Source organism: Phyllobates terribilis, unplaced genomic scaffold (assembly GCF_046119375.1).
Source record: "Phyllobates terribilis strain yellow unplaced genomic scaffold, ASM4611937v1 Scaffold_140__1_contigs__length_4765195, whole genome shotgun sequence".
NCBI lineage: Eukaryota > Metazoa > Chordata > Amphibia > Anura > Dendrobatidae > Phyllobates > Phyllobates terribilis.
The window spans coordinates 4,193,227-4,216,323 of NW_027362900.1; the positions used below are offsets into that span (position 1 = coordinate 4,193,227).

General features: G+C 45.0%; 1 protein-coding gene and 1 pseudogene across 1 annotated transcript in view; both read right to left on the reverse strand.

Annotated features, from left to right (window-relative positions):
* Positions 1–19,330, reverse strand: part of LOC141205544 (uncharacterized) — a 216,762-nt gene extending 197,432 nt beyond the window's left edge. Inside the window, exon 1 of the mRNA XM_073664111.1 lies at positions 19,285–19,330. Coding sequence (XP_073520212.1) covers positions 19,285–19,330 — 46 coding nt within the window. The remainder of the gene's footprint in view (positions 1–19,284) is intronic.
* Positions 1–23,097, reverse strand: part of LOC141205550 (uncharacterized) — a 241,269-nt pseudogene that overhangs the window by 36,987 nt on the left and 181,185 nt on the right.

A 23,097-nucleotide genomic window follows, 5' to 3' on the forward strand; every position in this document is an offset into this window, starting at 1 on the left:
TGTGCAGCCAGTCCTTCTCCCTTTCCGATGTGATCCCTTTAAGTGATAAGCTACTTACCTGGACTGGTCCTCTTCAAGCTGTGACACAAGATGGCTCAGGAATAGAACTTTGTACATTCTGTAGCAGTTATGATTTCATGTGAGGTCTATGATGTCATGTTCTCAGTGCTGTCATGTGCTTTGTGATGTCATCATAACGGACACTGCTGTTTTATGTATCAAGTTTACACTTCAGGAAATAAATTACTAAACAAAAAAGTCACAGACTGCAAATATCCCCCAGCCCCATGTTATAATTCATGACAGCTATTTAAATGAACCTTTATTTTAATCCATATAACCTGCTGCTATATGAAAAAAACCTTGAGACCTGAACTGGAATTTAAATTGTCGTGCATGCAGCATGTAAGAGCATGTTCACACATGGCCACTAACCAGAAAAAAAAACTAAGACAGAAATACAATACACAAACACCCTGCAGTAAATAAATAAATCGCAATAGTGCATGAAAATAATAAAGCGTACTTAGTTAACAGAATTTTGATCTAAATAATGCGAAAGCCATCCTGCCACGTCACGGCGACCCTTATGGGACAGTCCTAACTCTAATATTTAAAACTTTACCGTTTGTCAAGTGACGTACATGTGGATAAGGTAAGAGAGACTGAACCAAAACAGTGGAAATGGAGACATGGGGCGCAAGATGAATAAGCTTTCCAGCTCACAGAAAGCATCTTGCGCCCCTTGTCTCTGTGTCCACTTGACAAACGGTATGGTTTTAAATATTACAGTTAGGACTGTCCCATAAGGGTCGTCGTGATGATGCGGGATGGCTTTCGCATTATTTTGATCAAAATTCTGTTAACTAAGTCCCCTTTGTTATTTTCATGCACTATTGCGGTTTATTTACTGCAGGGGATTTGTGTATTGTGTTTCTGTCTTTGTCTTCTACTGCTATGTGAGTTACAGGAAAACACTGGACTAAAATCACTGACTGCGGTGGAATCCCCAATAAAATGTACATTTTATTTCCTTAAATAACATTTTCCTATACACACCTTACCTAATAATCGTGACATTTTGTGGAGCGTGCGAAATATTCCCCTCCATTTAAAGTCTGCCAGCTGTGTTTTGTTGAACCTATTCACACTTGGTCGCAGACCAATACCACACTACAAGGCCAGTGCCTAAAACCGTGGTCATCAGACGTGATCCCATATCACTGCCGTAAAAATCCTGAAATTTTTGGGAGCTGTCAAATATTATACTCCATTTAACCCCTTTAAAGCATGGGGCGTAATAGTACGCACTAGGCTATCACCTCTGGTTCAGTGAGGGCTCCGGCGCTGAGCCCGCACTGAACCGGGCACATGTCAGCTGATTTATACAGCTGACATGTGCCCCCAACAGCTGCGGGTGGAATCGCAATACATCCGCGGCTGTTAACATGTTAAATGCCGCTGTCAATCTCTGACAGCGGCATTTAACAGCACCGCGCCGGAAGCGCTTCACTTTCCCCGCCCATCGGTGACCCCGTCATGTAATCGCGGGTCACTGATGGGTGGGCATGAAAACCCTGGGTCTGCAGCAGACCCCAGTGATTGTCATGTACTGACGCTATGAGCGCCACCTAGTGGTCGGCGCTCATAGCACAGGAGCATTTCTGATACATAGAGTTGATCTGCTCATTCCCTCTATGTAGCAGAGGTGATTGGACAGTTGCTGCTTCTAGCCTCCTAATGAGACTATAGAAGCAAGCAAAAAGTGTAAAAAAAAAAAATGTTTTTAAAAATATAAAAAAAAGAAAAAATATATATATAAAAGTTTAAATCACCCCCCTTTCGCCCCATTCAAAATAAAATTCTAAAAATACCACCCACATACACATATTTGGTATTGCCATGTTCAGAATCGCCCGATCTATCAATATAAAAAAAAGAATTAAACCGATCGGTAAACAGCGTAATGAGAAAAAAATTCTAAACGCCAGAATTATGTTTTTTGGTCGCCGCAACATTGAAATAAAATGCAATAACGGGTGATCAAAACATCGGATCTACCCCAAAATGGTATCAATGAAAACTTCAGCTCGGCGTGCAAAAAATAAACCCGGCCCCAGATCCCGAAAAATGGAAACGCTACGGGTCTTGTAAAATGGCGCCATTTTATTTATTTTTTTTAGCAAACTTTTAGATTTTTTTTTCACTGCTTAAATAAAAAAGAACCTATACATGTTTGGTATCTACAACCTCGTAATGACCTGGAGAATAATAATGGCAGGTCAGTTTTAGCTTTCAGTGAACGTGGTAAAAAAAATAAAAAAAAAACATCTGTGGTATTGCACTTTTTTTGCAATTTCACCGTACTTGGATTTTTTTTCCCGTTTTCCGTACACAATATGGTAAAACCAGTAATGTTGTTCAAAAGTACAACTCATCCCGCAAAAAATAAGCCCTCACACGACCATATTGACCAAAAAATAAAAACGCTATGGCTCTGGGAACAAGGGGAGCAAAAAAATGAAAATGAAAAACGGAAAATCCCAGGGTCCTTAAGGGGTAAAACTACAGTGTATACAGTGTGTGTGTGTGGTGCGTACAGCGTATACAGTGTGTGTGTGGCATACGGCGTATATAGTGTGTGTGTGGTGCGTACGGTGTATTCAGTGTGTGTGTGATGCGTACGGTGTATACAGTATGTGTGTGTGTGTGTGGTGCGTATAGAGTGTGTGTGGTGCGTATAGAGTGTGTGTGGTGCGTATAGAGTGTGTGTGGTGCGTTTAGTGTGTGTGTGTGAAGTGCGTACGGTGTATTCAGTGTGTGTGTGATGCGTACGGTGTATACAGTATGTGTGTGTGTGTGGTGCGTATAGAGTGTGTGTGGTGCGTATAGAGTGTGTGTGGTGCGTATAGAGTGTGTGTGGTGCGTATAGAGTGTGTGTGTGGTGCGTACGGCGTATACAGTGTGTGTGCGTGGCATACGGCGTATTTGCATATAAAGGATGTGATGTTGTGTTTTGTGTGTAACACAGACCTGTAGAAGCGTCTTCACGTGAATCAGCTGTTGTCGGCTTTTTTCTTCCCCGCTCTCCCTGCTCGCCGGACTTTTTATCCTCATGGAATGAAGATACTGCTTTGAAGGACTGGTGAGTGCAGCTCATTTTTCTTTCTTATGGTTATCTTGGAATTATTGACAAGTTTATTATGACATCATAAAGGTGAGTGCAACCAGCACTTATTTAATATATATTTGAATCTTGATACTGCACTTACAATCTGCGCTCTCTCCCCTCTACTTATTTTATAGTATGTTTTTGGAGTGTGGGAGGAAACTGGAGAACCAGGAAGAAACCCACACAAACACGGGGAGAACATACAAACTCCTTGCAGATGTTATCCTTGGTGGGATTTGAACCCAGGACCCCAGCGCTGCAAGGCTGCTGTGCTAACCACTGAGCCACCGTGCTACCCTACCTTTCCACCCCTCTTTGTTACTTCGGGAGCCGGGCTAACTATGGGGCAGCCGCCACTGGCCGTTGAGCGCTGGTCAGCTGCCCATATATTGATAGATTGGATGATTCTAAATGCAGCGACACCAAATATCTGTATATTTTATTTTTTTTTGTTATTGTTTTATTTTGAATGTGGTGAAAGGGGGCGATTTAAACTTTTATATTTTTTTAAAAACATTTTTTTTTTACTTTTCACTTCCTTCAATAGTCTCTATGGGAGAGTAGAAGCTGCGATCATCAGATCACCTGTGTGTAGCAGAAATGCTCACTGGCTATGAGCGCTGACCGCTAGGCGGCGTTCATAGCATCTTGGCAATGACAACCGCAGGGGTCTCCTGCAGACCCCAGGTTGTCATGCCAACCCATTGGCGATTCACGGTCATGTGAACTGGTTTTGGCTCCCATTCTTGAGAAAAAATACTGAACAAAAACTGATAGTGGGGCCATAGCCTTAATTTGAGGGTATTCACATCCTAATTGAAGGGTTTAAAATTACAGCTCTTTAATATGGAGCAGTATCTTTTTCATGGGACCAAAGTAATTGGACAATTATCTCAAAAGCTCTTTCATTGACTGCATGGGCTCTTCCCTCATTAATCCATCATCAATTAAGCAGGTAAAAGGTCTGGAGCTGATTCCAGGTGTGGCATTTGTATTTGGAAACTGTTGCTGTGAACCCATAACGCGGAAAAGAGCTCTCATGGAAGTAAAACAGACTATCATTATATTATATTAATATTAAAGTGTAAGAAATGCACAGTGGCATAAAGTAACCTCACCAGTCAAAAGGGAAAAACACACCCGACGCACGTTTTGCACCTGGCTTCGTCATGGGGAGATGGTGGACTGAACAACCAGGCTATTTACATGTAGGACCCAATCAAAAAAGTTGTAACGCATGTGGATTCCTGCACATACAAAATCAATGGAACATCATCCAATAAGCGGTAGTGACTTCAGACGCTATCTTCAGATGGCACGCCCACTGAAAACAAGGTGCCTGTGCGCATGATTGATGGTGCTGTTTTCATGTGATGCGACCAACACGTGAGAGGAAGCAGTCATCTCACCGGTGACGCGCCAATACTGGAGGTGCTGACGGATTCGGCACATAAAAAAAATCACATGATAATGAATAATGTGGTGGCAGAATGGGAAGTGATGTACGATCACATCATTATAGTCACGGTCATGTGGCTGGGCGGAGAAGATCACATGGACGGCAGTCACATGATCAGTTCTTCACAATACAGATGGACAATGACCCAAAACATAGTGCGAAAGCAACCCTGGAGTTTTTTACTGTAAAGTAGTGAAATATTCTGCAATGGCGCAATGGCCGCGTCAGTCACCAGATCTCGACCCCATCGAGCTGCATTTCACAGGCTGAAGACAAAACATAAGGGAGAAAGACCCACAAACAACCAACAACTGAAGTCACTGCAGTAAAGGCGGCAAAGCCTCACAAAGGAGGAAACCCGGCGTTTGGTGACGTCAATGGCTTCCAGACTCAGGCCGTCATTGCTGCAACGGATTCTCTACAAAGTATTAATGAGCATTTTATTTATGGTAAAGTTAATTTCTCCAATTACTTTTCAGCCCCTGGAATGAAGAGGCTTCGTAGAAAAATGGTTGTAATTCCTAAACGTTTCACAGGAGATTTTTGTTTAATCCTTTTAATTAAACCTGAAAGTCTCCACTTCAATTACATCTCAGTTGTTTCATTTTAAATCCAGATTAGCGGCCTGCAGAGCTGAAATCACGAAGATTCACTGTCCAAATATTTCTGGACCGAACTGTATTCATATATTTACACTATATGGACAAATATTGCATCTCTTGCCCCCAAAACAAAACCCAAAATGTTCTCCTTCCCCTTTTCCTAACTCCCAATCCCCAAATAGACAAGGACATTCGGAGTTTCCAATCCTCCCTCTTTGGCCACGGCCCCACTATCAGTGTTTGGTCAGTAATCGGTCAGTATTTTTTCTCAGGAGTGGGAGCCAAAACCAGGTGAGGAACAATCAGAGAAAAGGTATAATAGAAACAAGTCACCAATTCTACATTTATCACCCACTCCTGGTTTTGGCTCCCACTCTTGAGAAAAGATACTGACCGAATACTGACCAAATACTGATAGTGGGGCCGTGACCTTTTGTAGACAAAGCATCTTCAGCCTCGGCTCTTTACCTCCTACAGACGAAATGGTGGGAAAACGAACCACTTTTTATTAATCCGTTATATTTTATTACAGTTTTTACTACAGGGAAATTACAATAAAATGTCCCCAATCCCTTTTCCCTTCCCCCAATCCATAATGCTGGGGTAAGATTATCTCTACAGAGACCCCTGTACAGGAATATTAGGGCTCCAGCGACATCACATCTATTATACAGAGAATAGCGCTATCTCCATAGCTCTGTACACAAGGACATAGAGATCAGACAAGGTCCTCATATTCAGGCAGCTTCTATTTTACTCCAACCCTCTTTATAAGAACAAGATCAGAGTCTCATTATACCGAGCAGAGAAGCTCCAGGGACAAAGACCCCGTCTGCTCCTAACACGCCGGGGGCCCGGAGTATCCAGCCACGGGGCCCGGATTCTCTCATTTGTGGCCCCAGCGTTTCTTGTAGAATAAATCCCTTTCTCATCCAGTCCTGTAGTAATGACTTTGTTATCAGGTTTTGTAGGAGGGTTCGTCTGACTCCATCTTGTTATCAATACCTGTGCGAGAAACAGGAGACGTCCGAGCGCAGCTTTACCGAGTGTCCAGTGTCAGTTCTTCTACAGTCTGATAAAGAGCCGCGGTGTCTGCGACTGAACCTGGGAGTATACAGCTATAAACAGCGTACACACACGGCTCCTCTCCGTACACCTCTTACACACGCGGCTCCGCTCCGTACACCTCGTACACGCGCGGCTCTGCTCCGTACACCTCGTACACACACGGCTCTGCTCCGTACACCTCGTACACACACGGCTCCGCTCCGTACACCTCGTACACGCGCGGCTCCGCTCCGTACACCTCGTACACGCGCGGCTCCGCTCCGTACACCTCGTACACGCGCGGCTCCGCTCCGTACACCTCGTACACGCGCGGCTCCGCTCCATACGCCTCGTACACACGCGTCTCTGCTCCGTACACCTCGTACACACAGCTCCGCTCCGTACACCTCGTGCACGCGCGGCTCCGCTCCGTACACCTCGTACACGCGCGGCTCCGCTCTGTACACCTCGTACACGCGCGGCTCCGCTCCGTACACCTCGTACATGCGCGGCTCTGCCTCGTACAAGCACGGCTCTGCTCCGTACACCTCGTACACGCGCGGCTCTGCTCCGTACACCTCGTACACGCGCGGCTCTGCTCCGTACGCCTCGTACACGCGCGGCTCCGCTCCGTACGCCTCGTACACGCGCGGCTCCGCTCCGTACGCCTCGTACACGCGCGGCTCCGCTCCGTACGCCTCGTACACGCGCGGCTCCGCTCCGTACGCCTCGTACACGCGCGGCTCCGCTCCGTACGCCTCGTACACGCGCGGCTCCGCTCCGTACGCCTCGTACACGCGCGGCTCCGCTCCGTACGCCTCGTACACGCGCGGCTCCGCTCCGTACGCCTCGTACACGCGCGGCTCCGCTCCGTACGCCTCGTACACGCGCGGCTCCGCTCCGTACGCCTCGTACACGCGCGGCTCCGCTCCGTACGCCTCGTACACGCGCGGCTCCGCTCCGTACGCCTCGTACACGCGCGGCTCCGCTCCGTACGCCTCGTCCACACGCGGCTCCGCTCCGTACGCCTCGTCCACACGCGGCTCCGCTCCGTACGCCTCGTACACACGCGGCTCCGCTCCGTACGCCTCGTCCACACGCGGCTCTGCTCCGTACGCCTCGTACACACGCGGCTCTGCTCCGTACACCTCGTACACACGCGGCTCTGCTCCGTACGCCTCGTACACGCGCGGCTCCGCTCCGTACGCCTCGTACACGCGCGGCTCCGCTCCGTACGCCTCGTACACGCGCGGCTCCGCTCCGTACGCCTCGTACACGCGCGGCTCCGCTCCGTACGCCTCGTACACGCGCGGCTCCGCTCCGTACGCCTCGTACACACGCGGCTCCGCTCCGTACGCCTCGTACACACGCGGCTCCGCTCCGTACGCCTCGTACACACGCGGCTCCGCTCCGTACACCTCGTACACACGCGGCTCCGCTCCGTACACCTCGTACACACGCGGCTCCGCTCCGTACTCCTCGTACACACGCGGCTCTGCTCCGTACACCTTGTACACACGCGGCTCTGCTCCGTACACCTCGTACACACTTGGCTCCGCTCCGTACACCTCGTACACACACGGCTCTGCTACATCCACACTGTAAACCCCTCCTGACCCCACACATAAACTTCAGCTCATCCAGCACCATGACAACCAGCACAGCAGAGTCCTGCACCCACTGAGGCCGCTGATCATGTGACCCCTGACTCCTCCCCTCCTGTGACCTCATCACAGGTCCTGTGCGCACAGAGCAGCCATATATGTGGTGGCGGCTCTGCAGGTGGAGGTAAGTGGAGACCCCATTACTGGGCGCAGGGGGCATTAACCCCTTCAGCACGGAGACTCTTTTGGGGTCTTGTGTTGCCCCTTTATAAAAATCATAAGGTTTATGTTCTGTTTCCTGTAATAGATACATACGACCCAACTATGGAGACAGGAAGGGAGGAAACGTATTGTTCTCATAGTACAGGACCCCTTTACTGCCCCACAGTGTAATGCCCACATTATGCCCCTTATGCAGGATGTATGATGCCCCCACACAGTGTAATGCCCCCATTATGCCCCTTATGCAGGATGTATGATGCCCCCACACAGTGTAATGCCCCCATTATGCCCCTTATGCAGGATGTATGATGCCCCCACAGTGTAATGCCCCCATTATGCCCCTTATGCAGGATGTATGATGCCCCCACAGTGTAATGCCCCCATTATGCCCCTTATGCAGGATGTATGATACCCCACACAGTGTAATGCCCCCATTATGCCCCTTATGCTGTATGTATGATGCCTCACACAGTGTAATGCCCCCATTATGCCCCTTATGCAGTATGTATGATGCCCCCACAGTGTAATGCCCCCATTATGCCCCTTATGCAGGATGTATGATGCCCCCCACAGTGTAATGCCCCCATTATGCCCCTTATGCAGTATGTATGATGCCCCCACAGTGTAATGGCCCCATTATGCCCCTTATGCAGGATGTATGATGCCCCCCACAGTGTAACACCCCCATTATGCCCCTTATGTAGGATGTATGATGCCCCCACACAGTGTAATGCCCCCATTATGCCCCTTATGCAGGATGTATGATGCCCCCCACACAGTGTTATTCCCCTTATGCAGGATGTATGATGCCCCCACACAGTGTAATGCCCCCATTATGCCCCTTATGTAGGATGTATGATGCCCCCACACAGTGAAATGCCTCCATTATGCCCCTTATGCAGGATGTATGATGCCCCCACACAGTGTAATGCCCCCATTATGCCCCTTATGCAGTATGTATGATGCCCCACACAGTGTAATGCCCCCATTATGCCCCTTATGCAGGATGTATGATGCCCCCACACAGTGTAATGGCCCCATTATGCCCCTTATGCAGGATGTATGATGCCCCCACACAGTGTAATGCCCCCATTATGCCCCTTATGCAGTATGTTTGATGCTCCCACACAGTGAAATGCCTCCATTATGCCCCTTATGCAGGATGTATGATGCCCCCACACAGTGTAATGCCCCCATTATGCCCCTTATGCAGTATGTATGATGCCCCACACAGTGTAATGCCCCCATTATGCCCCTTATGCAGGATGTATGATGCCCCCACACAGTGTAATGGCCCCATTATGCCCCTTATGCAGTATGTATGATGCCCCCACACAGTGTAATGCCCCCATTATGCCCCTTATGCAGTATGTTTGATGCTCCCACACAGTGAAATGCCTCCATTATGCCCCTTATGCAGGATGTATGATGCCCCCACACAGTGTAATGCCCCCATTATGCCCCTTATGCAGTATGTATGATGCCCCACACAGTGTAATGCCCCCATTATGCCCCTTATGCAGGATGTATGATGCCCCCACACAGTGTAATGGCCCCATTATGCCCCTTATGCAGTATGTATGATGCCCCCACACAGTGTAATGCCCCCATTATGCCCCTTATGCAGTATGTTTGATGCTCCCACACAGTATAATGTTCCCACAGTACCACCATCCCCCCACACACAGTATAATCAGTTGCGAAACTAGGATCTGATGGGCGCCTGTGCAAATTTCGACTGACGCCCCCTATCTGGTTGAAAATATGTATGCCCCTTTTCCTGGGCCCTATCCAGGTATATGCCCCCCTTATTCTGTCGCTGTTCTTTAATGTATAGAAAAAAAATAACTATTATACTCACCAGATGCGAACTTAGAAGTCATGGGGCCCCATAGCAGAAGTATAATGCACTCTCCAGGTCCTCCATACAGTATAATGCACAACCTATAGTCATCCATATAGTATACCTCACCGTCCATAGTCCTCCATGTAGTATACTATACCATCCATAGTCCTCCATATGGTATACTGCACTCCCCATAGTCCTCCATATAGTATAATGCACTCCTCACAGTCCTCCATATAGTATACTGCACAGCCCATATTCCTCCATATAGTATAAGGCACTCCCCATAGTCCTCCATACAGTATATGGCACTCCCCATATCCCCATAGACCTCCATATGGTATAAGGCACTCCTCATAGTCCTCCAGATAGTATAAGGAACTCCCCATAGTCCTCCGTATAGTATAAGGCGCTCCCCATAGTCCTCCGTATAGTATAATGCACTCCTCATAGTCCTCCATATAGTATACTGCACAGCCCATAGTCCATATAGTATACTGCACAGCCCATAGTCCATATAGTATACTGCACAGCCCATAGTCCTCCATATAGTATAAGGCACTCCCCATAGTCCTCCATGTGGTATAAGGCACTCCCCATAGTCCTCCATGTGGTATAAGGCACTCCCCATAGTCCTCCATGTGGTATAAGGCACTCCCCATAGTCCTCCGTATAGTATAAGGCACTCCCCATAGTCCTCCGTATAGTGTAAGGCACTCCCCATAGTCATCCGTATAGTATAGGGCACTCCCCATAGTCCTCCATATAGTACAAGGAACTCCCCATAGTCCTCCGTATAGTACAACCCCGGAGGATATTCATTCAGTTGTTTAATGTTGTTGAAAAAAAGTAGATCACAGACATGGCACAAAACTAAAGTCATTTCAAATGGCAACTTTAGGGCTTTAAGAAACACTAAAAGAAATCAAGATAAAAAATGTGGTACTCAGTAAGGGTAATTTTTTGCAGACCAAGCAAAGGGAAAAAATGATGGAATCACTCAATTCTGAGGAAAAAATGATGGAATCATGAAAAACAAACACACAAAAGAACACGCCAATACATCACTAGTATTTTGTTGCAGCACCTCTGGCTTTAATAACAGCTTGCAGTCTCTGAGGCATGGACTTAATGAGTGACAAACAGTACTCTTTATCAATCTGGCTCCAACTTTCTCTAATTGCTGTTGCCAGATCAGCTTTGCAGGTTGGAGCCTTCTCATGGACCATTTTCTTCAACTTCCACCAAAGATTTTCAATTGGATTGAGATCCGGACTATTTGCAGGCCATGACATTGACCTTATGTGTCTTCTTTCAAGGAATGTTTTCACAGTTTTTGCTCTATGGCAGGATGCATTTTCATCTTGAAAAATGATGTCATCATCCCCAAACATCCTTTCAATTGATGGGATAAGAAAACTGTCCAAAATATCAATGTAAACTTGGGCATTTATTGAAGATGTAATGACAGCCATCTCCCCTGTGCCTTTACCTGACATGCAGCCCCATATCATCAATGACTGTGGAAATTTGCATGTTCTCTTCATGCAGTCATCTTTATAAATCTCATTGGAACGGCACCAAACAAAAGTTCCAGCATCACCACCTTGCCCAATGCAGATTCGCGATTCATCACTGAATATGACTTTCATCCGGTCATCCACAGTCCATGATTGCTTTTCCTTAGCCCATTGTAACCTTGTTTTTTACTGTTTAGGTGTTAATGGTGGCTTATGTTTAGCTTTTCTATATATAAATCCCATTTCCTTTAGGCGGTTTCTTACAGTTCGGTCACAGACATTGACTCATTTCCTTATTTGTTTTGTTGTGCATTTCCTGTTTTGGAGACATATTGCTTTAAGTTTCCGGTCTTGACGCTTTGATGTCTTCCTTGGTCTACCAGTATGTTTGCCTTTAACAACCTTCCCATGTTGTTTGTATTTGGTCCAGATTTTAGACACAGCTGACTGTGAACAACCAACATCTTTTGCAACATTGAATGATGATTTACTTTCTTGTAAGAGTTTGATAATCCTCTCCTTTGTTTCAATTGACATCTCTCGTGTTGGAGCCATGATTCATGTCAGTCCACGTGGTGCAACAGCTCTCCAAGGTGTGATCACTCCTTTTTAGATGCAGACTAACGAGCAGATCTAATTTGATGCAGGTGTTAGTTTTGGAAATGAAAATTTACAGGGTGATTCCATAATTTTTTCCTCAGAATTGAGTGATTCTATATTTTTTTCCCTCTGCTTGGTTTGCATAAAATTACCCTTACTGAGTACCACATTTTTAATCTTGTTTTCTTTTAGTGTTTCGTAAAGCCCTAAAGTTGCTATTTGAAATGACTTTAGTTTTGTGCCATGTCTGTGATCTGCTTTTTTTCAACAACATTAAACAACCGAATGAATATCCTCCGAGCCCGGTGATTCCATAATTTTTGCCAGGGGTTGTATAATGCACTCCCCAAATTCCTACATATAGTAGAAGTTTCTCCCCATAGTCCTCCGTATAGTATAAGGCACTCCCCATAGTCCTCCATATAGTATAATTCACAGCCCATAGTCATACATATAGTATAATGCACAGCCCATAGTCCTCCATAATGTATAATTCAAAACCCATTGTCATACCTGTAGTATAATGTACAGCCCATTGTCATGCATGTAATATAATGCACAGCCCATAGTCATACGTATAGTATAATGCACAGCCCATAGTCATACGTGTAGTATAATGCACAGCCCATAGTCATACATGTATTATAATGCACATAATACACATCCCATAATCATACATATAGTATAATGCACAGCCCATAGTCATCCATGTAGTATAATGCACAACCCATAGTCCGTACATGTAGTATAATGCACAGCCCGTAGTCCGTACATGTAGTATAATGCACAGCCCATAGTCATCCATGTAGTATAATGCACAGCCCATAGTCATCCATGTAGTATAATGCACAGCCTATAGTCATACATGTAGTATAATGCACAGCCCATAGTCATACATATAGTATTATGGCCTAGGGTACCATGTACTCACTGATTTGAAAAACAACACATTATATTACCTTCACTCCGCCGCGCAGCGTATTTTTCTAGAGCTGGCAGCTGACTTCAGCATGCATGCAACAGGAGCGCATGATGTCACTTCCATTCGCCCCTAGTCAAGTGCCCGCCAAAGTCAGTGTTGATTGGTCAGCAGCGTGTATTGTGGCACACGGACCCGATGTGAGTGAAATACTAGGGATTAATGAGGATCTGGGGGGGCTGGGATATGCAAAGAAAGTAGGGAGCTGAGTAGGAGTAATAAATGTGCTAATAGTATTAAATGTCTGCTGGCAAATGCAAGAAGTCTTGCAAACAAAATGAATGAACTGGAAACTCTTATATCAGTCACAGAATACAATGTGGTGGGCATTACGGAAACCTGGCTGGATGAAAGCCATGACTGGGTGACAAACATAGAGGAATATACTACATTTTGGGACATAGTCAGCAATGGTGTGATGCAGGGATCTGTGCTAGGACCGATTCTTTTTACCTCTTTATTATTGACCTTGGGAATGGGATTGTAAGTAAAGTGTCAGTCTTTGCTGACGACAACAAGCTATGTAGGATATTAAAATCTGATCTTGACATTACAATATTGCAAAACGGATAAGGTGACTAAAAGGGCAAACACTTGGCAGATGAGGTTTAATGTAGATAAATGTAGAGTAATGCACCTAGGACGGAGTAACCCCGTTGCTGCATATACTGTACACTAAATGGGAGTATGCTCACGACTACAGAACAGGAGAAGGACTTGGGTATTCTGGCTACAAATAAGCTGAGCAGCAATACTCAATGTCGAGAAGCAGCCGCAAAAGCAAACAAAATTTTAGGATGTATAAAAGATATAACTAAAATTGCGTGATCCCAATGTATGGGATTCAGTTTTGGGCTCCACATTTTAAAAAGGATATTCAGAAGTTAGAGTCAGTTAATAGGCGGGCAACTAGATTACAAGGGATGGAGGCCTCTCATATGATGAGAGGTTGAAAAAGTTGAGCTTGTTTAGCTCAGAAAAACAACGCCTCAGATGGGATCTTATGTACATGTATAAATATATGTGTGGTCAGTACAAAGGACTACCACATCACCTATTCCTTCTAAAGACCATACTAAGGACCAGGGGGCACTCATTACGGGTGGAAGAAAGGCAATTTTGGCACCTAAACAGGAAAGGATTCTTTGCAGTCAGACTGTGGAATGCCCTACCACAAGAGGTAGTAATGACAGACACTATAACAGCTTCAAAAAAAGGGCTGGATGATTTGCTCGATACACATAACATTGTGGGTTACAGTTAAATTAGACAAAATGTACAATTGGGGGAGGAAGGTTGAACTTGGTGAACCTAGGTCTTTAGTCAGCCTACATTACTGTGTTACTATGTTGCTATGAATGTGAGTCTGAAGACACACATTTAGCTGAAACGGCTGGCGTTGTCTAGGCCCAGTCGTAGCTGTGACTGCGGTCATTAAGCTTCTAAATATAATGCTCCCACAGTACCTACAGCATATACAGTTACAAAAAAAAACAAGAAAACTTACTACACCAAATCACAGAGACAATTCAGTTTAGCCGAAGGAGAGCACTTAATTTGGCCGTTTCGTGAACGGGGGTTCCTGCGTGAACGATATGTATCTCTCTACATGAACATATCCCACACATACACTCCCCCGTGATGACCTCACATGGGCCAGGTTGTGCGCTTGTCTCAGTCCTTCATGATTTTATGCAACCCCCAACTTATGTGATAATTCCACTCCGGATGATCGCAGAAGTTGTAGATTGATGCCATATTTTCCATCTGGATTTTATCTTTACTTAGAGACCAAACATGGCATAGCTGTTGTCAGTTATGTGGCCAGTGTGCATTTATGGCTCATTGGCAGGGGCTACAGTAATGAGAAAATATGTATCATTTCTCTGGCTATCTCCAGTGCTGAGCATGTATGTGTGAAGATATTCAAGGTAATCCCCTGTCAATCACTGTGTACTACGTGACGGTGATTACAGAGATCTCCATACACAGTATAATCTGACTCTTTTGAATACACTGCAACTTGAAAAGGAGGGGGCTGAGAAGCGAGGAGTGAGATCTCCCACAGCAGCTGACAGCTACACAGGATGTCCCATCCCCCAAGCCATGAGGCAGGCTCTTTGTGTAAGATACTATAATTTAATGTTGAGTTATGGGAGAACGATATGTCCCAGTGATAAACAAACCAGATTTTTGGAAACTGGAAGGAAGGGAGAATCTCACCAGCCCTTTCTCCACCGCCCAGCTAGCAAGGATAGAGAGATATGCAGCACAGCCTTTCGGAAGCCCCCAGGGCCACTGTGTTTGGTCTCCACGTATAGCAGAGGCCTAGCTGGGTCCATTGACACCAGAACCGGTTCCCTGGGACTATCCAGTAAGGAGGTATAGCCCATTTTAGTTTTGGGAGTCTCTTAACTAAGAGAGACCAGGGGAGGAAATTTGGGCGCAGCCACAAGGCCGGATTGGGAGTGATCCAGAGGGGTTAAGTACTCCTGGAACCCTGACATCATCGTCTTTGTTCCTGGGGAGGTCGTGCCATCAAGACATGTGGGACAAGTCCATCAACCAAGTGAAGGCCCACAAACCTCTCCTGTGGCAGCCCTTCCCCAGAAAGACAGGTCATCCATCTAAACCAGTAACTGACTTGTAATAACTGCCTTATACCTTTTGCACCGATGCTTTTTTGCTTGTAACTCTGACCACTGTATATGTATAACCGTTATGTATATAGTGTATTGTTTAGTGTGCCCTTATGGCGATTAAATATATAACTTAATCTTCGGCTGTTCTTTTATCTCGACCCACGAAACTTACGCCTGTTGTTCGGTCCAACGAACAAGCTACTGGACTGGTTTCTAGCCCGATATAGTCTATTATATCAAATAGAAACTGATGGTAGCTCTCCCAGGCTGACTAGGCTCTGCTTCACTGGAGCTAGTGAGCGGAGCCTCTCAGCCTATCAGGGTTGTGGGCGAGTGTGGTGCCACATCAGTGACTGAGTGGACCACCTCTACCCACTCCCTGGTTCCTTCCTGTCCCGTGTGGACAGGGAGTGTCTGCGCAAAATGTACCAACCTGACCTTACGCGTCCTTCGGGGGGGTGCGGAATGTCACGTAGGTGCAGAGGGCAGGTCCTTACCACGTGCTCCATCTGACATAACTGTGACGTCAGGTGGGAGGCGGGGTGTGAATCCATCACAAGAGGCGGCAACAGCGAGGTTCTGCGGGGTCACCCCGTTGCCGCTTCTTCACATTATGTCTCATTAATATTGGATTCATATAAATTCCAATATTCTATATTTTCTTTCGGAGACATCCTGACTGCTGAACCTGTGCTGATGAAAGGAATGTGTATGCTGGGTGACCTTGGCTATTTCTAAAGAGTGTGAGATATTCCCTTTTATCCTTAAAATACCTTTTCCTGTCTGAACAAATAGTTTAATCTGCACTCTTTGTCTATGCACAATACACACCCTCATAGTCTTTCCCCTACAAGAAGAAGCTCTTGCATGTTAATTAATCTGATTCACTGTTCCGCAACATTCAATTTTTTACTGGTATTAGTTTCTTGTCTAAGTCTTAGAGACTGTCAGCTGTTTGTCTTACTAGAAAACCTTGTGCCTGCTTTAATCCTCTTACTTCACAAGGGGCGGCCTGCATGTTGATGAGGCTGGTTCACTTCACACTATAGGTAATTTGTTCAATCCTACATCTAAGAGTGTCAACTCAGATTGCAAATGACAGAGGGAAGGAGGGAGGGGGACAATTGACTTCAGAGATTTTTATTTTCTATGACATGTCCAGAAAAAAAACAAACACTGTAACTGGAGACATTAGCATCAAGTCACTCCTTTATTGGTGTTCTTATTAACAAGCTTTTATAAATGAGATCTAATGTGATAAAAAGGTTACAGCCTGGGTAAGACAGAAAACTTTCATATAGATTACCAGTGATGATGTAATCAGTGAAGGACTCTGGCCAAATATGTTTCTAGAGCCATAGTAGAAGATGAAGATGTTATCCTAATCATGAAGTAGTTATTTCTTGGGTCATGTGTAATGAATAAAAACAAAAGGTGTTCACACCCCTATAGGGAAAACATATAGCTACTACCTAATTCCCCGAAGGTAAATGAACCCTAATTCAGGGATGTGTTGAAACATGACTTTTAGTTTTTCTTCTTAAAATAACTGTGATCAAAATTTTTTAAAAACACATCGGTGTGCCAGTGCCAGTCCTATACAATGTATGATCCACTGATCTATTCAGTAAGCAACGTGTTTAGATCATACCTAGCTATATATATCTGTTCATCATGACTGCAGTTCATGGCTTATTATTGAACTGAACTGAACCTATGTTGCTAATGCACTGACACCACCAATGCTGTTTAAGAGACAATCACATAGCCACCCCAAGGGCTTCCTCAGGTGGCTGGAGCTATAATGAATACAGAAATATGCTGTGACCTTTTTAAAGCCTTTGGATATGCACCATAGGTCCACAAAGAACCAATAGACTTTCCAGCACAAATCAGCCAATCACATTCTGTATTTTTCGGACTATAAGACGCACTTTTCCTCCAAAATTTTGTAGGAAAGTGGGGGGTGTGTGTTATAGTCCGATATACATAAATACTGTGGATGTGGGTGGTGGGGGAAGCGACAGCGGCGGAGGAGCGGGGCACAGGAAATGAATATTCATCGGAGTGGGGAGTAGTGAATTTCATTTTCCTTCATAGCCGTCACACTGTGCCTGCAGTGCGGCTCCTGGTATGTATGGCACCTTCATCCCTCTTCCTGGTATGTATGGCACCCTTCATCCCTGTATGTGTGGCCCCCCTCATCCTGGTATGTTTGGCACCCCCTGATCCCCCTCACGCTGCACAGAAAAAAAATAACAATTAAACTCCCCTCCTCTCTCGTCCAGAGCTGTGTCCCGCTCTTTGCTGGAATAGTCACTGCTCCCCATGCCGGGACTGTGTGCGTGGGAAGCAGTGACCATTCATTCTCCCTAATAGCGCGTACACTGTATGCACAACGCGGCTCCTGCTGGGCTCGGCGGTCACCGTGCCTGCTATTAAAGTCCATGAATATCCATGGGCTTTAATAGTGGGCACGCTGACCACCGAGCGCATCAGGAGCCGCGCTGCGGCTACAGTGTGCGCGCTATTAAGGTGAGTGAATGATCACTGCTCCCCACGCACACAGTCCTGGTGTGGGGAGCAGTGACTATTCCGGCAGAGCATCTCGCTGCTTGAGGGCGCATGGCAGTTACGCCATGCGCGGCTCACACAGTGAGATCCCTGTCGGCAACAGAGCTGGACGCAGTGCTGGAGGAGAGAGGAGGTGAGTATGATTGTTTTTTTGTTTTTTTTGTGTAGCGTGACAAAGCGGAATGAGGGGGGCCGTACATACCGGAATGAGGGGGGCCATACATACCGGGATGAAGGGGGCCATACATACCGGGATAAAGGGGGCCATACATACAGGGATGAAGAAGGCCATACATACAGGGATGAGGGGGGCCATACATACAGGGATGAAGGGGGCCATACATACAGGGACCAGGATGAGGGGGGCCACACATACAGGGATGAAGGGTGCCATACATACCAGGAAGAGGGATGAAGGTGCCATACATACCAGGATGGGTGTGAGGGGGGCCATACATACCAGGAAGAGGAATGAAGGTGCCATACATACTAGGATGGGTGTGAGGGGGACCATACATACCAGGATGAAGGGTGACATACATACCAGGAAGAGGGATGAGGGGTGCCATGCATACCAGGATGGTGGATTGGGGTGCCATGCATATCAGGATGCAGATGGGGGCCATGTATACCAGGATGGGGGATATTAACAGAATTGGGGGACATTACTCCTATAACAGTGTCAGCAGCAGACCCCCTCCCCCTTAACAGTGGATCATGATCACATTTTTTGCTTATAAATTTTTTTTTATTTTCCTCCTCTAAAACCTAGGTGCGTCTTATGGTCCTAAAAATACGGTATATATCGCATATGCTTAGCAAATCTCATAACTGATACAATGACCAATCGTGACAGTTATGTATTACTTTCCCAAGATGCCTCATCTCAGAGAGCCTATGATTCACCACCGCATCAGATGCCAAGGGGGGACCAACCTATATCCTAGGACCTGATAGGTGTTCCCGTGTCCACTTGCAGCGTCGATAGCCCGTGTACGCTGATGTCAGGTTATTTACCTTTTTCCCTATTGGATAACAGAGCCAGCCACTCATCGCATGCCATGTCTCGCCCTCTGATAGGTGAGTGTCAAATGACATCGCTCTCCATGGGTAATGGAGCCGGCCACTCATCGCATGCCACGTCTCGCTCCCTGATAGGTGCGCGTCAGATGACATCACTCTCCATGCGGTGACATCACCAGACATGCGCACTCACCAAAATTCCAAACTCAGGACACATTGTGTTTCAATAACAAACTGCGCATGTCCTCAAATCTCTTAAAGAGACATGATCCACATATGCAGAAAAGGAGAGATAGACAAATAATCATCATCTCTCCCTATCAGCGTTATTCATTACTCAAATCGAATGTCTGTGAACTATATAGAATAGTTGCAGGGACACAATATTTATATAAATATGAATAAATTCTCTATGCTAATCTCATTAATTACTCAGATCAATTTCATATAAGCCATAAATTAATCAGTTGAAATTGTCTAAATCCTACTATTTACATAAAAAAATTAATTGCTGGTTTACTCTCAAAAGGTTGTAACACTAACCATCAGACATATTTCCATATATCCTAATAAGTCTTGTTATCACAAAAACTTATATATAATTAACTCAATAAATTAATCATCTACTAGTATGTTGTTATTCAACATTCATAGTGTAAATAGGCATAATTCATTCATGTCACTCATATAAATGCTCCTATAGGAAAGCACTATAGCTAAATAAATCCTTCATTAAGCCCCATAGGACTACGTGAATTAAGCTTATAGATCCATCTAGCTTTTTCCCTCAAACATAATTGGTCAAGGTTACCTTTCCTAGGGCCAAGGGTCATTTTACAAATGCCCCAAAATAGCAGTTCCAGGGTTTTTTCTGCATGTAAACCTCTCATATGCTTTGAGAGAACCGTATCTGCACCAGTATTAATAGAGCTAAGATGGTTAGATATTCTCCTCCTAACCTCCTGGATGGTCTTCCCTACATACAATTTAGGGCAGGGACATTTCACTACATAAATTATCCCCTTAGATCTGCAATTAATTTGGTCCCTAACGAAATACTCATGTCCATCAGTTGGATTCGTAAAAGTCGTAACCCGAGTCATATATTTACTAAAGGAGCAGCCCCTACAAGGATCGGAGCCTCCATGATGTTTCGATTGCCAACTCAGAATACTGCCTGCTCCTCCTAAAATTTCTGTAATTGAGGAAATCCCTCAAATTTTTCCCTATATGGAAGGTAATTTCCGGATGTCCACCAACAATCGCCCTCAAATCGGCATCAGCTGAGAATATAGGCCATTACTTCCGCATGATGTTATACACTGTGCTTGTCTGATCATCATAGTTTCCTATATGTCAGACTCTATTATTCTCTGGTGCATTCCTCTTGGGGCATAGCAGCGAATCCCTATTAGTTGTCTTAGCCCTATTAAAGACTTTGTATAGCACCTGTTTCGGATATCCCCTTGCTGTAAATCTTGAGAATAGATTCCTACTCTCTTGGATAAAAGTATCCTCATCCAAACAATTATGTCTCGCACGCAGGTATTGACCTACCGGTATACCTGCTCTCAACACCCTGGGGTGCCAGCTATCCCAATGAAGGAGATTGTTGGTGGGGGTCGGCTTACGAAATATGTCCATATGAATATTACAGATCCCATCAATTTGGTTTGTCAGGTCAAGGAAATTGATCCTCTTAAAACCGATTTCATGGGTAAAGAACATTCCAATCCGATTCTTATTCAAAATAGATACAAAATCCCAAAAAAATCTGTCACCATCCCACAAAATCAAAACGTCAATGAACTTACCCCAAAATAAAATGTGACTAGTATGAAAACTGAAATCCTCATTGAAAACGTGTTGGTCCTCCCACCACCCCAAAAATAAATTTGCAAAGGTTGGGACACATGTTCCCATTGCGGTCCCTTTCTTTTGATAGTAGTAAAATATATCATCAAAGGTGAAAAAATAATGCGTAAGTACGAATCCTAAGAGTGACAAAACAAGAGTTATGTGATAAGAATTGTCTACTCTTCATATTTAAAAAAATACGCAATTGTCCCAATGCCCAGCTCATGGTTGGTATTACTGTAGAGGGCCTCCACGTCCAGACTAGTCAGAATGATGGTATCAGATACAGTAATATCACTTAGTTTAGAGACTAGATCTTTTGTGTCACTTATAAATGAGGGTAATGCATGAACAAATGGTGTTAAAATTTCGTCAAGATATGTACTCGCGCTCTCTGTCAAGTGGACTTCAAGCACTTCATGCTTCCCTCTGCCGAGAAGCTTTTTGGAGAAAGAAATTTCATTCTCCAGCAGGACCTGGCACCTGTCCACACTGCCAAAAGTACCAATACCTGGTTTAAAAACAACATCATCACTGTGCTTGATTGGCCAGCAAACTCACCTGACCTTAACCCCATAGAGAATCTATGGGGTATTGGGAAGAGAAAGATGAGAGACACCAGACCCAACAATGCAGATGCGCTGAACGCTGCTATCAAAGCAACTTGGGCTTCCATAACACCTCAGCAGTGCCACAGTCTGATCGCCTCCATGCCACGCCGCATTGATGCAGTAATTGATGCAAAAGGAGCCCCAACCAAGTATTGAGTACATTTACTGAACATGCATTTCAGTAGGCCAACATTTCGTGCTGACTTTGGTCTTGATAAAACAAAGGACCTACACCAGCAGATGACATGGCTTCCCAAAACATCACTGATTGTGGAAACTTCACACTAGACCTCAAGCAGCTTGGATTGTGTGCCTCTCCATTCTTCCTCCAGATTCTGGGGCCTTGATTTGCAAATGAAATGCAAAATTTACTTTCATCTGAAAACAACACCTTGGACCACTGAGCATCAGTCCAGGTCTTTTTCTCCTTGGCCCAGGTAAGACGCTTCAGGCGTTGTCTATTGGTCTTGAGTGGCTTGAGACAAGAAATGCGACACTTGTAGCCCATGTCCTGGATACGTCTGTGTGGTGGCTCTTGAAGCAATGAATCCAGCAGCAGTCCACTCCTTGTGAATCTCCCCCAAATTTTTGAATGGCCTTTTCTTAACAATTCTTTCAACCGGTTATCCCGGTTGCTTGTGCACCTTTTTCTATCACACTTTTTTCTTCCACTCAACTTTCCATTAATATACAACCCCTGGCAAAAATTATGGAATCACCGGGCTCGGAGGATGTTCATTCAGTTGTCTAATGTTGTTGAAAAAAAAGCAGATCACAGACATGGCACAAAACTAAAGTCATTTCAAATGGCAACTTTAGGGCTTTAAGAAACACTAAAAGAACACTCCAATACATCACTAGTATTTTGCTGCACCACCTCTGGCTTTAATAACAGCTTGCAGTCTCTGAGGCATGCACTTAATGAGTGACAAACAGTACTCATTAGGGTAGGGTCTGAGCACATTGCTTACTGAATAGTTCAGTGGATCATACATTGTATAGGACTGGCACTGGCACACTGATGTGTTTTTATCAAATTTTGATCAGTTATTTTAAGAAGAAAAAATAAAAGTCATGTTTTAACACATCCCTGAATCATTTACCTTTGGGTAATTAGGTAGTAGCTACGTGTAATGAATATCTCCTTAAGTATTGCTAATGCCGATTCCAGTGCCAGTAAATGAGACAAGAATTAGCGTTATGGAAGATGAGTCTATGAGAAAAGTGTTCAGCTGCAGACTCCAAGGAAGAAACTGCTTGTTGTCTGTGGCCTAAAATATATAGGTTTTATTAGTAGATGACAGGGAAAAAAGTAGAATGTTGTAAACTAATAAAAATA